General features: G+C 39.2%; 1 protein-coding gene across 1 annotated transcript in view; it reads left to right on the top strand.

Moving 5' to 3' along the window:
• Positions 1–13,436, top strand: part of FOXP1 (forkhead box P1) — a 502,499-nt gene that overhangs the window by 477,199 nt on the left and 11,864 nt on the right. Inside the window, exons 15-19 of the mRNA XM_065407830.1 lie at positions 4,093–4,294; positions 4,395–4,474; positions 5,074–5,175; positions 10,544–10,665; positions 12,755–12,824. Of these exons, the coding sequence (XP_065263902.1) occupies positions 4,093–4,294; positions 4,395–4,474; positions 5,074–5,175; positions 10,544–10,665; positions 12,755–12,824 (576 nt within the window). The remainder of the gene's footprint in view (positions 1–4,092; positions 4,295–4,394; positions 4,475–5,073; positions 5,176–10,543; positions 10,666–12,754; positions 12,825–13,436) is intronic.

Below are 13,436 nucleotides of genomic sequence, written 5' to 3' on the forward strand. Positions count from 1 at the left end.
ACTGTTATGTAATCTGTTTACATGGAGAGAAATCAAAGGGAGTCTTAATGGAAGAGCCACTTAATAGAAATCTATTTTTATGGGGTGAAGGAGAGGGTTACCTCTCTGGCTTGTATGGGAGAAAAAAAACAATTTCTTGAAAGTAAAGATTAATAATAATAAAAGGCCAGGCAGAATATTGGACACTGACCCAATGATGGCATTTATGATGGTTAGATTAGAGAGGTGTGAGCTACCTGTGTTGTAAAATCCTTCAGTAGTGGAATTTGCAAAACTACAGGCCTTTAAAACAGATATTTCAAAAATAGAAACTCCAGGGAGACATACTCACTTATTACAAACATTATTACTGAATGGCTTAACCCTTTGGGGTAGGGAGTGTGTTCGATGTGCTTGGACAGCGCCTAGCATGTGATGTGCCCAATTGTAAATGCAAAGAACAATACTCATTAAAAAAGCCAGCTTGGTCACTAGCATTCAGTACCCTGCAGCAAAAATGATACCTCATCAAAAAATGGCAGTATGTGGGAATCTTGTCGTATCCAATCTTGGCGTGAACAACTTTTTGTAATCAGAGCAATTTGTTTTTAAATAGAAAGCGCACACAGAGAAATTCTGTAGAGTTTCCATCAGGAAAAGAAATCCTCCCAGTACAATCCCTTCCTGATCTTTGCCCTGCATAATCATCTTTAGCAGCCAGAAGCACAGAGCTTAGACACTTCTTCATTCCTAATTGATGATGATATTAAGATTTAATCATTTACAATTAATATTAATATTTTAAGATTACAACAAAATCAACACATTCATAATTTGTTATTTTGCTCTAATTCACAATTAATTTTTAAATCTACATTTTATAGATAACAATGAAAGCAGCATGTTGAGCATTAAAAATGTAGATGGTTGCGCATATTCTTCCCTTTGCCTCATTACATAGTTTTGTCACCATAACCAGTAAGACCCAGGCCCCTCCAAAAGCAAGCGATAGTATTATCAAACAGAACTTAAAGTAAAACTTCTCTAGCAATTGACAAGGTCGGCATTTCATTAACTTGTTGGTTCAGTCATAGAAATGGCAGTCCGAGGTGAAACACACTATGCTCACGGTGTTCCAGCTTTTTGTTCTTTCTTTCCTCACAGACTGCAGTCATGTTTAATTTGGAAACTGGGCTCCTTTGGCAAATTAGCAATTAGAACAATTTTGTGGGAATATGTATATGTGTCATTAGTTTTCCTGCAAATTAATAGCAAGAGCAGAGGTCAGGCAGAAATTTTCCACTTGACTGCAACTCCTCTGTTGAGATTTGGCACTTTGTTTTGGAACAGCCACAGCTGCTCAAAGCCACAGTCTTCCTTTAGGAACTGTCTTTTAATTAGTTTACCTCATAGCCATTATTACAAATATTACTGCCTCCCCTCCTTGAAATAAAATTACTGTTTCTACAAAATATTCCAGTGACATCTTGCACCACTGCACATTGATGGTGGGGTCATTCGAATGCAGTGTTTAATCATTAGATCACCTCCATAAGCATCTCCTAATTAGAGTCCTTACAATACAATTTTATCTGGTAATTAGCTGAGATTGGCTGCTTCCTCTGTAGCTTATTAGTGGCAGCCCAGCAGTGGGTGTGAATCACAGTGTCATTTGTCAACCCCCTTAAAGCCCCTCTCTTTGCTCTTCCTCTCTTTCTGTATTTATTTCTAGTCGCTACCTATGCTGGAAGCCTAAAGAAATTACACTCAATTCAAATTCTTTAAGCAGAGAACATTGACCTTTGCAGATTCTTTCTTTGCCGTTTTCTAGTAGAAACAGATTAAATGTTAAGTTTTTAAACAGTTAAAAAGAATCTAATTCTTTCGAAATGGAGTAGTTTGGGCAGTAAAGATGAAACAGTATCAGTGATCTTTCCAACAGAAAAGAATGTCTCCTGAGCTTGTGCTGTGGAGGGGCACTTAAACTTGATGCAGATTTGCTTGCAGTTATTGGACTGTTAAAATGTCCATTTAGAAACTGAGATTAAATACAGCAGATTGTATTTCATGGTGAGACCTGTCAGTTGTACTATTATGGTCATTATTACTCCTTTTATTATGTGTAATAGATGGATAATAAGGGGATATCGCTATATGTGTACCCCGATCCAGTGTACTTACATCTAAACAGGCCACAAAATGACTTGGTTTCACTTTCACACTATATTGTATAAGTAATATTTAAAAACATGAACCACACCCATTTAAATACTAACACAGCAGCTATACTTTGAGCTGCATTTATTGGCTCACTTCATTGCATGATTCTTCAGGAACTCAGGACATAGATTTTATTGCCTTTTCTAGTCTCCTCCCCCACCCCCACCCCCCGGTAGGATCATATAATCCTACATTTCCTTGAAGTGTTAAATATTTTCCATTCTGAAAAGAGACTTTCTAGCTTGTAAGCATCCGCATGAAGAGAGGTGTGTTTGCAGATCTGCTTCTCCCAAACTCATTTCTTTGGATCAGTACTTTAACTGACAGTATACGCAGTCCCAGCTACATAACACTTCACTGTGTTATCCTGTTGGGGCTAACATTGCCTTGAGCGTTTTGTATTTCACATTCAAAACAGAGAAGCAGGAACCGTTTATGTATTGTTCACTTGCACCCTTCTTGTGGGTTATTGGCGGATTGTGTTGATATCCGTTCTATAACATTAGAAAGCTTTTTTCCCCTCCAAGTTTGTTTTGGACAAATTCTATTATTTTTTTTTTTAATAAGAGAGCAATTATTGGTAGCTACTAATGTTTGAAACATGCTAATGTGAGTGCTCTTATCTGGTTACTTTCATGTCAAGAACAATAATAATGAGTCCTATGGATGTTTTGGGGCATGTCTTTATAAGAACATAAGAACGGCCCAACTGGGTCAGACCAAAGGTTCATCTAGCCCAATATCCTGTCTTCTGACAGCAGCCAATGCCAGGCGCATGCCTCAGCTTCATTTGGCAGTGTTTAATGTCAGGCAAAAAATATTAATTGCAAATAAACAGAGTGAAATCCTGGCCCCTTTGAAATAAATGGGATTTTGCCATTGATTTCACTGGCACCAGCATTTCACCCAGAATATTGTTCGCAATAATGCTTCAAGGCAAGTAATGTGGAAGTACTGAAAGGAGCCCTTTTCTCAGGCCCCCTTTCTGATGGAGCAGTTTGGGATCTTATTGTTTATTTAAAGTACTTCACCAAGAATGGCCCATTGCAATGAAGCATCTTGTTTCGAATGGTGCCCAAAGAAAGGGTCCATGATACACATGCACACTGATGAAATAAATAGAAGTGCATGTTAAAACCAGTTACGTATGGCTATCCGTTCTTGGGGAAGTCACATTTTAAAGCCTGCTTGTGGCTAGCTGTCATTTTATTACATGCTTGTAAGTTTCTGCAGGTAGCACAATTGCATTCCACACCAAGGAGAGAAAAGAACAGTGTCATTTTTTGCTGGGCTTAATGACTGCAGTATTTCATGCAGTGTGATTAATTAAATTATTCTGGAGTTAACCTATTCTGGGATTTGCGTTTAAAATGGATGAACGGAAAAAGCCCAAATGCTGTACTGATCTTCCATTTCTTCCTAGTGCATTCCTAACAAAGCATTGTCTTTATTTAAAACCTGATGTCTTTGAGGAAATAGCCAAAAACAGATCAGTTGCAGAATATTAACATGTAAATAAGAGATGTGTAGGTTTTAAATTGCAAAACAGTGGAACGAAAATAAAATATTAAAATGAATATATACGATGAGGTGTTGTTTGAAAATTGTGGATTTTTGTCCTAAATCTTCAAAGCCTGAGAGCAAGCACTTTTGTTTACTGGGTTGCAATTTTTTTTTTTTTTTTAATATATCATGTAGACAATTATACATTCATCCTCCTGTCGTGGATTTTAAAGGAGGTGTTACAGCTAAACAAGTATTTAAGATACATTCTCTGCATTTAGTGGTCACAAACACTATTAAAGCTGGAAAAGATTTTCATAATTCTTAATTTGCAAGAAATACAATTTCTAATAAAGTTTTCCTCACTCTCTTTTCTCTCCCCCTCAACAGCTGAATCTGGTATCAAGTGTCACACTGTCAAAGACGGCCTCTGAGGCTTCTCCACAGAGCTTACCTCATACTCCGACCACCCCAACTACACCCATCACTCCTGTCATCCAGGGACCTTCTGTCATCACTACCACCAGCATGCACAACGTTGAACCAATCAGGAGGCGGTGCCCTAATAAATACAATGTGGCCATTTCTTCAGGTAAATGACTGTCGAAGGCAAAGGCCATTATTTGTTTTCTCTTGGAAATTGCAAAGGAAGCTTTGATTCTGATATTAACAGAACAATTGCTCTTATTTAGCAGATCTTGCTCAGAACCAAGAATTTTATAAGAACGCAGAGGTTAGACCACCATTCACGTATGCATCTTTAATTAGGCAGGTAAGTTGTTCTCGAAAACCACATTTCGCTCCAAAATTGTCCCTGCACGTCCACCCTATAGATTAAATAGATTTAGAACCCTTTAATATGCAGGCATGCTCAAACCTTTCCTATAAGAGTTTTGAGAACTGCAATATATAACATAATTGCTTTTGATTAAGTATTACAATACGATGTGATTATTAGGAAATTCATTTCACACAACAGTGAAAATGAGCCTGTTTAAAGATGGCAAGTCAATTATCACAAGCTACAGTAATCTCTGATCCCTAGAATTAATCTGAGCTCTAAATAATTACTGAGCTTTAATCAGCTAGTGAAATGTTTTGCATTTCTCTTTGATTCTGCTTTATGAATGACTAATAAATTAATATTTCTGTAAGGAAACAGAAATAAAAACTCAAAACAATTAGATAATTCCATTCTGAATCTTGCCATTGAACTGTTAAATACAGCCATTAATCTTAAAACACATTGTGAAACCCTCTTTTGGATTTTTGCTCCAAATCTCATTTTTTTTAATCCGTTAAGGTAAAAGTGTAGGTGTGTTTGCTGGGAGTTTTGTCATAAATCACCATGCATTTTATTTGCTTCACAAGGCTATCCTCGAATCTCCAGAAAAGCAACTAACACTAAATGAAATCTACAACTGGTTCACACGAATGTTTGCTTACTTCAGACGCAATGCAGCGACATGGAAGGTAAGGTTTGCACCATGTATGCCTCTTGCCTTTGATATTTGACATGTACAGAATAGACATTGCTGATGACATAACAAATTATAACGGCATATGGACATTAAAATGTAGATTTGATATTTGGCAGAAAAATTCTTCTGCCTTTGAAAACCACTAATTGAATCCCCATTATTGGCTTTTATGTCCTGTGATTGTGCCACCAGTTGATCTGTGTGATTTCTCCTAGTAGTGAAAGTCTAGCTTTTCATCTGGAACATGTAGGAAAAAAGGGTGAAGATATCGTGTCAGTACAGGATATACAGTTTGCCTTGTTAGTTACACAGCTCTTCATTTTTCTAGCTGTGTGACCACAACAACCATCTTTTCCAAGGATGTATAGACAAGTTATTTCTCAGTCAATTGGTACCTGACTAATTTAACATTCCAACTTGTTATAACCTTCACTGGTTTATGATGACACCAAATAGAAGTTAATTTGGCATAATGCTAAAGAAGCAAACCAAGAAAAAAACATTTAATCTAACAGACACAAGAAACTAAAAATTTGATGCCTTAAATTCTTACAGTAGGGTTCTGTTGTTCAGTTAGTTTTTTTTATATATTTTCCATTTTCACAGCTACCCCTTTCCCTTGTGTGAGCTGTTATCATAGCAACTTATCCACAGTAGCCTCTAGAGTTGGTGTGATTACTACTGGATGAATCAAATAACAGGATCTTTCACTGAAGTAAAAATTATATCTCGGTGCTTGTAGTCTCTGTTGGTCCAGGTAACCCAGTAGTTCTTGAACAAATTGCCTCCACATCAGCAGATCTGATAAATGTCAACTATACCTGCTGTTTTCTTTCATTTCTTCTCTCTTTCCCTTTCTTATTCTAAAACTCAGGACAGTTCCTTCAAAGGATGGAGTTAGAGAGGTCTTCTGCTTCAGTGGTTCATTGGAAAGTTTATTGTATTTCACTTGTGTGCTTTTGCTCCTCAGTGTTCCATTGCCTTTCATTCAAATGCCTTGGGGCAAATTTGTAAATTTCAGTACCACCTCTCAGACCTCAGTCATCTGTACCTAGGAAACGCTCTGAGATTGGTGCTTTGATTTCTGCACCTTAGTTGAATAAGTTGAACAGTGTTTCATCTGCAGCTTCCTAAGTATTAAAAAAGGAAATGAATTTTCCTGAATTAAAGTTCTTTTCAAGGGCATTTTGACAATGTTACTGTAGAAAAACAGTTTGGTTTCAGAACACTTTCAGTGGTGTACACTTCTTTAAAGATTACAGAACCAATGTGTTCCCGATTTTAAAATGAAGTATACACGTTTGTATATATACATTATATTCATATGTACAGTGGAACCTTCTTATAGTCAACCTGTTCTAGACATGAAAACACTTCTTTACATCTGAGTTCTACTATCCAGAGCCTGCTTTTTCAACGCTCTAGTTTTCAGTTTTCTGTTAGTCCTTTGAGCAAGATTCTTCTTCACACACATACCTCGAACACCCCCCATCTTCTGTGGCTGTGGCAGCCCTATAAAAGATATGTTTGTCTCCTGCTGCTTGAGTGACTCCAGTGGAACTTTTCCATAGGTGCAGGAGAAAGGGCTCTAGCAAGAATTCTCTTTGGTTCTTGCCTGCAGCTATGGGGGCAGCCACCTGGCTAGACATCTCATTAGTAAATGTGGCCACTTTTTGGAACTGGTTTTGTGCATTATATAAGATCCGCTCTAGAGGCTCACAAAAGTCACGGGCAGTGAGAGTCATGCTTGCAGCTCATGCAGCATACTGGAACCTGATGACAAAAGAGGTGCCTATGGCAGAGGAGGCAGAGAGATGTCTTACTGGAGAGTCCCACAGCTACAAAGGAGAAAAGGTGCATCCCAGGGAGACGTTTATCCTCGTGAGCGCACCAGGGACCCCCTGACACTGTGTAGGTGTTAAGTGCATGCTCTTAGGCCTGGTCCCCACTAAGCCCCCCCACTTCGGACTAAGGTACGTTAATAACGTAGCTGAATTCGAAGTACCTTAGTCCGAACTTACCGCGGGTCCAGACGCGGCAGGCAGGCTCCCCCGTCGATGCCGTGTACTCCTCTCGCCGAGCTGGAGTACCAGCGTCGACGGCGAGCACTTCCGGGATCGATCCGGGATCGATTTATCGTGTCTAAACCAGACGCGATAAATCGATCCCAGAACATCGATTGCCTGCCGCCGGACCCTCCGGTAAGTGTAGACGTACCCTTACAAAACAGTAGTAGGTTCCATCACTACTGGCAAAATGGATGTCCACTTGAAGTAATTTGGGGCCTTCATGCTGATGGCTGCTCAGATTAATGCCAGCCTTCAATGACCGCAGGTGGCTGAAAACACAGCCCAGGATTGGTTTGACGCGAAAGCTGCTCGGGTTCTTCACAGGCCCAAGGGTCTGACTGAAGAATCAGAATAAATCTGAATTTGTGCTTTTGTGCTTCTGGCCCATCTTCAGTAAATGCTCAAATATCACTCTGGCAACAGTGTAGGATAAGGATCTGGAGTGGGTGGGTACACCTGAGATTTTTTTTTTTTTTTAAAGAAGGAAAAAAGAACTTATAAATGAAACACTTCACCAAATGTGGCACAGCAGTGCCTGAGCAGTTATTAAAATAACAAACCCTTTCATTTAGTACATTCAAGCATGTTCAGGGTAATTTTTTCTGAAAAAGTGGCTTGCATACAAATATTTTTTAACGAGGTAAATATATAATCTTACAATAATAGTGCCTAATTTTTCTGTTAAGCAGAGCGCTAGAAGAACATTCTGAACTGGTTCTGACAGGTCAGAGGCAATGTCTGTTTGCTTGGTTGTTTTTTGGAGTAGTAATCTGCGGCAACTGAACTGCAGCCAGGAGGCAGAAGATGCAGGTGTTGTTGGGGGTATTGTTCAAATAAAACTGTTAGCTAGCAAGAATCCAGGAGCAGGAAAACCAAAAACAACGATCCTCTATAAACTCACTAAGCAGGTGGTCAGATATAAACATGGAAAGCTAAGGCATCTTTCCCCAAATACCTTACAAATATTTGATTTATCTGTGTAAGTATATTCAGTCAAAGCCTGATCTAGTCCTCCTAAAAGTTAATGGCAGGACTCCCATTGGCTTCACTAGAGCAGGATCAGATCATAAATGATTTATCCAGCATTAGGCATATTTAAAGAAGAATGCAGATAATTCTGTTCAATTGTTTATACAGAGACTGTTTACAAACTCAAAGCATCCATTTTTCTGAATTTTTCTGTCTGCATTTGATCAATTGCCTCATGAGGCTACAGTATTGCTTTTCACTGTGTGGAATATTTGAAACCATTTGCAAAACTGATCCAAAATCTATCATTATTATTTTATATTCTGTTACAAACTTGAAAATGTTCCCATTTGCACTGGAAACTTCGTTTGGGTTACACAGATTTAAACCCCTGTCCTGTGTCAGGTTCCCCTAGCAGGCCACTCTGCCAATCAGGAGGACTCTGTTAGCTGATCCCAGTGCAGGAGCAGGGGTCTGACTGAGTGCAGATGTAGTCAGCCCGGTTTCTATTGAAATGCATGAGAAAAATGTCCATTTTCACATGTTTTCAATGTCGAAAAGAGCCATTGTGCCCAACGTTTCACACATTGTGAAATGGGGAGGGTGCAAAATGTCAGACCCCAAACAAATATTGTGACTTTCTCAGGTTCAGCAACATCCCCTGCCTTGTCCAGAGGAAAAAGTCACTCAACACTGATTTCCCCACCAGCTCACAAACAGATCAGCCTGGTGACAAAGTAGAGAAGCTTAAGAAGTATGTGGACTTAGTACTGCAGAAATGTGACATGCCCCCTAAGCACGGGATCGAGTACGTAAGGCCATATTCACATTGTGCTGACCTGTTAAGAAGAGAGTCCATATGCTGAATCGTTGCTATTATGAGTGGATAGGTTATGGGGAGATGCTAACTACACAGAGAAACTGCCTAGCAAAAGTAACAAAAGGCTCCCAGCCCTCCCCTCACAGATGCACACACACTGCCTCTTAATTTACATGACAAATGCACTCTGCATAACCTTTGTTTGCGCAGTGATTTAGACATTCCTGATTAGAACTCCTTTCATCATCCAGACCTGATGTTCGTAAACAATGTGTTTAGTCTCCTGGTTGCCTAGATTCATGCCTATGTGTTTGGCATTGCGCCTGCTGACAAGTCAACCAGATTGACTAGATCAGTGATGCCAAGGCTGATGGATGTAGTTTGTTCGCCTGCATGTTTCCAGCAAATGGCCCGCTCCCCTTCTTCTGGTCACTGATCCTCTTTCAGTGGCAATGCAGAGGCACTAGAGAACAGGCTTCATTACAAATCTGAGCGGCTTTATCGCTGTGTAGTTGCTCACAAAACTGGAGGTGGCACACACTTGCTAACTAACAAGGTATTCAGTGCCTTTTCAGGTAGAGCAAAGACATAAAAGACACAGTTGATTGTGTTTGTATGAGAAGTGTCTTACTGTGTCAGGCTTAGGCCAAAGTCAGAGGATGTAAGGGATCTGCTGATTCCATCCTGCAGAAGCACTGGATTACATCCAACAGAATTGGGTCTGACCATCAGAAACCTTAGCTTGGGAATGCCCAATAAAGGAGCCTAGGAACCATAAGAAAAAAAACATGTGTCTCTACATGTGGGGAGATTATCACTTTGTTTTGAGAGCCCTCCTCATGCATGTACTTGGCAGAAGCTCAGTTCAATCAGTACAGTAGCCTGCCAGAAATGAGAGCCAACTTCCATATATGAGCATGCAGTGGAAGACATGACTTGGTGCACTGTGGTGTTCACTAGGGTGCTGTTTGGTGTGAAAAGAGATTCAGCACCTGATTCACATTAGTCCAGCTGTGGGAAACCACAGAAACCCCAGCTCCAATGCCTCTTTGCCAAATAGAGCCCTCTGTAATTACGTGAAATTCTTTCTCTGGTCTTTTAAACTGTTTTCTTTTTCCAGGAGTGGATACGTTTCCATTACAAACTGTGTACTTGTTCTGAAAGTATCTTAGAAATGTTACTCTAACTATATATGAAATATGCTGTTACCTGATGTGTGTACATAAAATGATGGAGGTTCTCATTCCCACCGTGAATAATTGACAAAATAACTTGAATTCCTAATCTCGGGTTTGAGATTTTATTTTTATCTTTGCAAAATAAGATCTTAAACGTGTAAAGATCTGGTTTGTTGGGGGAAGGAGGGTGAGGGTTGGGTGCGGGGAACGGAGTTATCTTTGCAAATAAGGACTGTCGAGCTGACTATGCTGCTGTTCTTGGACAATGATGAGTATTTTCTCATAGAAAGTTTTTGAATGTTTTCTCTTTTATACTTGCTGCAGAATGCAGTGCGTCATAATCTTAGTCTTCACAAGTGTTTTGTGCGAGTAGAAAACGTTAAAGGGGCAGTATGGACAGTGGATGAACTAGAGTTCCAAAAACGAAGGCCACAAAAGATCAGTGGGTATGTCCACCATGTTTGAACTTCTTAGCCTAGCTTGGATCATGCTTACAGTTTAACGTAGAGGCTTTTGGCTGCTAGATGGTGTTAGACCAACACAGGTGGTTTCACATTGTTTCAGTTAAGGGAAACAAAGAAAAGCATCTCATCACTACTGTTTGTATGCCCACCAGTACCCTTGCCCCTGCTTGCTTGGTGTTTGTTGCATCACATGCTAGTAGCTTTTAGGTGGCAATGCATATTAACCCTCACAAACCATTTGCTTATGCTTATTGCATTTTATTTTCTTTTTCCTTTTCCCTGTATTTGATGTCTGTTCTGTCCCCGATCCCGTGTCCCTTTGTTTCCACTTCATCTCCTTTGCTGCTGCTCTTGTCCCAGGGTGCCATTCGCACCAACCTCTCCCTGCATAAGTGCTTTATCAGAGTAGAGGATGAGTTTGGGTCCTTTTGGACTGTTGATGATGAAGAGTTTAAACGTGGCCGTCATATTCAACGAGGCCGTCCTCGAAAATTCTGCCCTGATGAAAACTTTGGCGAGCTTGTTGCACAGTAAGAGCTTTTACTTGCTTTTATTTTTTTTTCTGCTGTTGCTTTGCTTTGCATGATCTACCCATCTCATGTAGACTTGCATTTCATGAAACCGTGACCTCATCTTTGCTGCAAAAGAAACTAAATGTTGTGGGTTTATATATGTGTTGCGCTTGTTCCTGCCCTAATAATGCATATGCCTAGGATAATGCTTCTTTGACATGTGTTGTAATTTTGTTTATAATGCAATGTAGACTAAAAGGTACTGCTCCTAGAGCAGATATACTGTACAGTTGATTATCAAGAAGGTTTTTAGGCGAACTAGATTTGGATTATTTTCTGTTAGATTCAGTTATATGCTTTGCTTCACAATTCTTAGCCCAGAAATACAAGTCGATATTCCTCAAATAAATAACTGAAATGCCCCCAAAGCATTTTGACAATGATTACTACAGTTGGACCTGTAGTAAAGATTACAAACAACAAACCACCCTCTTTCTAAAATGATCACTTTAAAATATCCCGAAGGTTCCCAAGGCAATTTTGTTTCCCCTTTAGTTGAAGACCACCTGTCTAGGGCAACTGATTTTTGCTGGTCTCAAGGATGGTCAGTTTAAGACAGTTATCATTGTGTTCTGTTTCAAAACAGAAACAAAATTGTATTGTGGATGATGTACATTTTTGGGGTTGTCTGCCCTGGACCTTCCCTGGCTTGTACTTTCAGCAAGATTTTTCAAAAGTGATCTTGGGTGTGTGGGTTTTGGGTGTCCAGCCGAGACGGGGTGAGTTCTCAGCACGATCTTTAAATCAGGCCCCTTTTAAAAGCCTTGGCTACAAAGGTACTGTGGTATTCTAAAGTAATGGTTCAAAGAACCACAGTGGGATACTTTTTTATGAGTGCTCCCCTGACTCAGAGTGGCATCATTCATGTTCCCTCCCACTTGGTTCTAGTGCCACAATATCTGCCGTTCCACCTCCCCTCCATCACCCACAACAAAAATACTTTGGGCTATCGGATAGCCAAGCACTCTACTGTGCTGTCGGAGATTTGTCCAGCAGGAAACAATACAACTCTGAAAGCAAGAATTCTGAAGTTCCTACTTATCAAAATTCTACTATGCAGCTATGGATGCCAGTGATGTCAGCTACTACATAAGTCAGTCAGTGTACGAGTTAAGAGTCCATAATGCTTTTAATGGTGATCTCCTTATTATGGACCTTTATGTAGTAACTTACTTTTGGATAGGAAGAACTTTGGAAAAATTCTGTTGGATTTCTGTAGAAAACAAATGCTACTATATAATATTTCAACAGGGCATTAGAACACGAGATGCTGTAGCTGTTAGAGATTTAAATAATGGTCTTCCATATTTAATAAAGGCAAATGCAAATATGGTAGCCATACAACTAAAACATAAACGTTTTTAAAAAACAGAAGAGAACTTTTATAGCAAACAACACAGTTTGTAGTTTTCTGGTGTGGGAGGAAACATAACATGATGGAAACACACTAAGATGAGTAGTTTGCACTTAACTCTACTTTTTATGTTTTTCTTATGCAGTAACCCTTCTCTTATTAAAAACATACAGACCAGCCACACCTACTGCACACCTCTCAATGCTGCTTTACAGGTAAGATTAATGGCTGTAGCAAATATGCAACAGAGGCATGTGTCTTCCCCACTCATTTCAAAATATATTAGCCTTGCTCTAATTAGATATTAAATTTTAATTCCGTTAAACTTTTTTCTTAAGTGCATAAAGCATCATAGTCCCTGGAGGCAAACACATATCAGGCTGCTTCAGCATTAGCTAGATGCTTAGCATTTTGAATATTGTGGCAAAAAAATTAAAAGTTCACTTATTAATATTTATCAGCAGTATCATAATTTCCATCCTCTTATTTCAGAATTTCACTTGAGGCAAAAATACCACAAGTGTAATTACTCTAGCACAGCTATTAATGTGCTGAATGATAGGATACTGTATCACATGACCTTCTATTGTTCATGGCTTTAAAGGGAAAGCAGATCATTTCTTCCTCCTCCCCACCTTCTTTTAAGGACTATTTTTTCATATTTTTCTGTTGTTGTTAAATAACAAATGTGTAGTTCACTTTGTAAAGAAGAAGAGAGATGTCAGAAATGATAAAGAATATTTAGATATTTCACAATACCGGAATGATGTGCAATATATATGTATATAAATATATGTTCACAATATAAATTTGTGTCTGTATCTGAA

The sequence above is a fragment of the Emys orbicularis genome, chromosome 7 (genome assembly GCF_028017835.1).
Source record: "Emys orbicularis isolate rEmyOrb1 chromosome 7, rEmyOrb1.hap1, whole genome shotgun sequence".
NCBI lineage: Eukaryota > Metazoa > Chordata > Testudines > Emydidae > Emys > Emys orbicularis.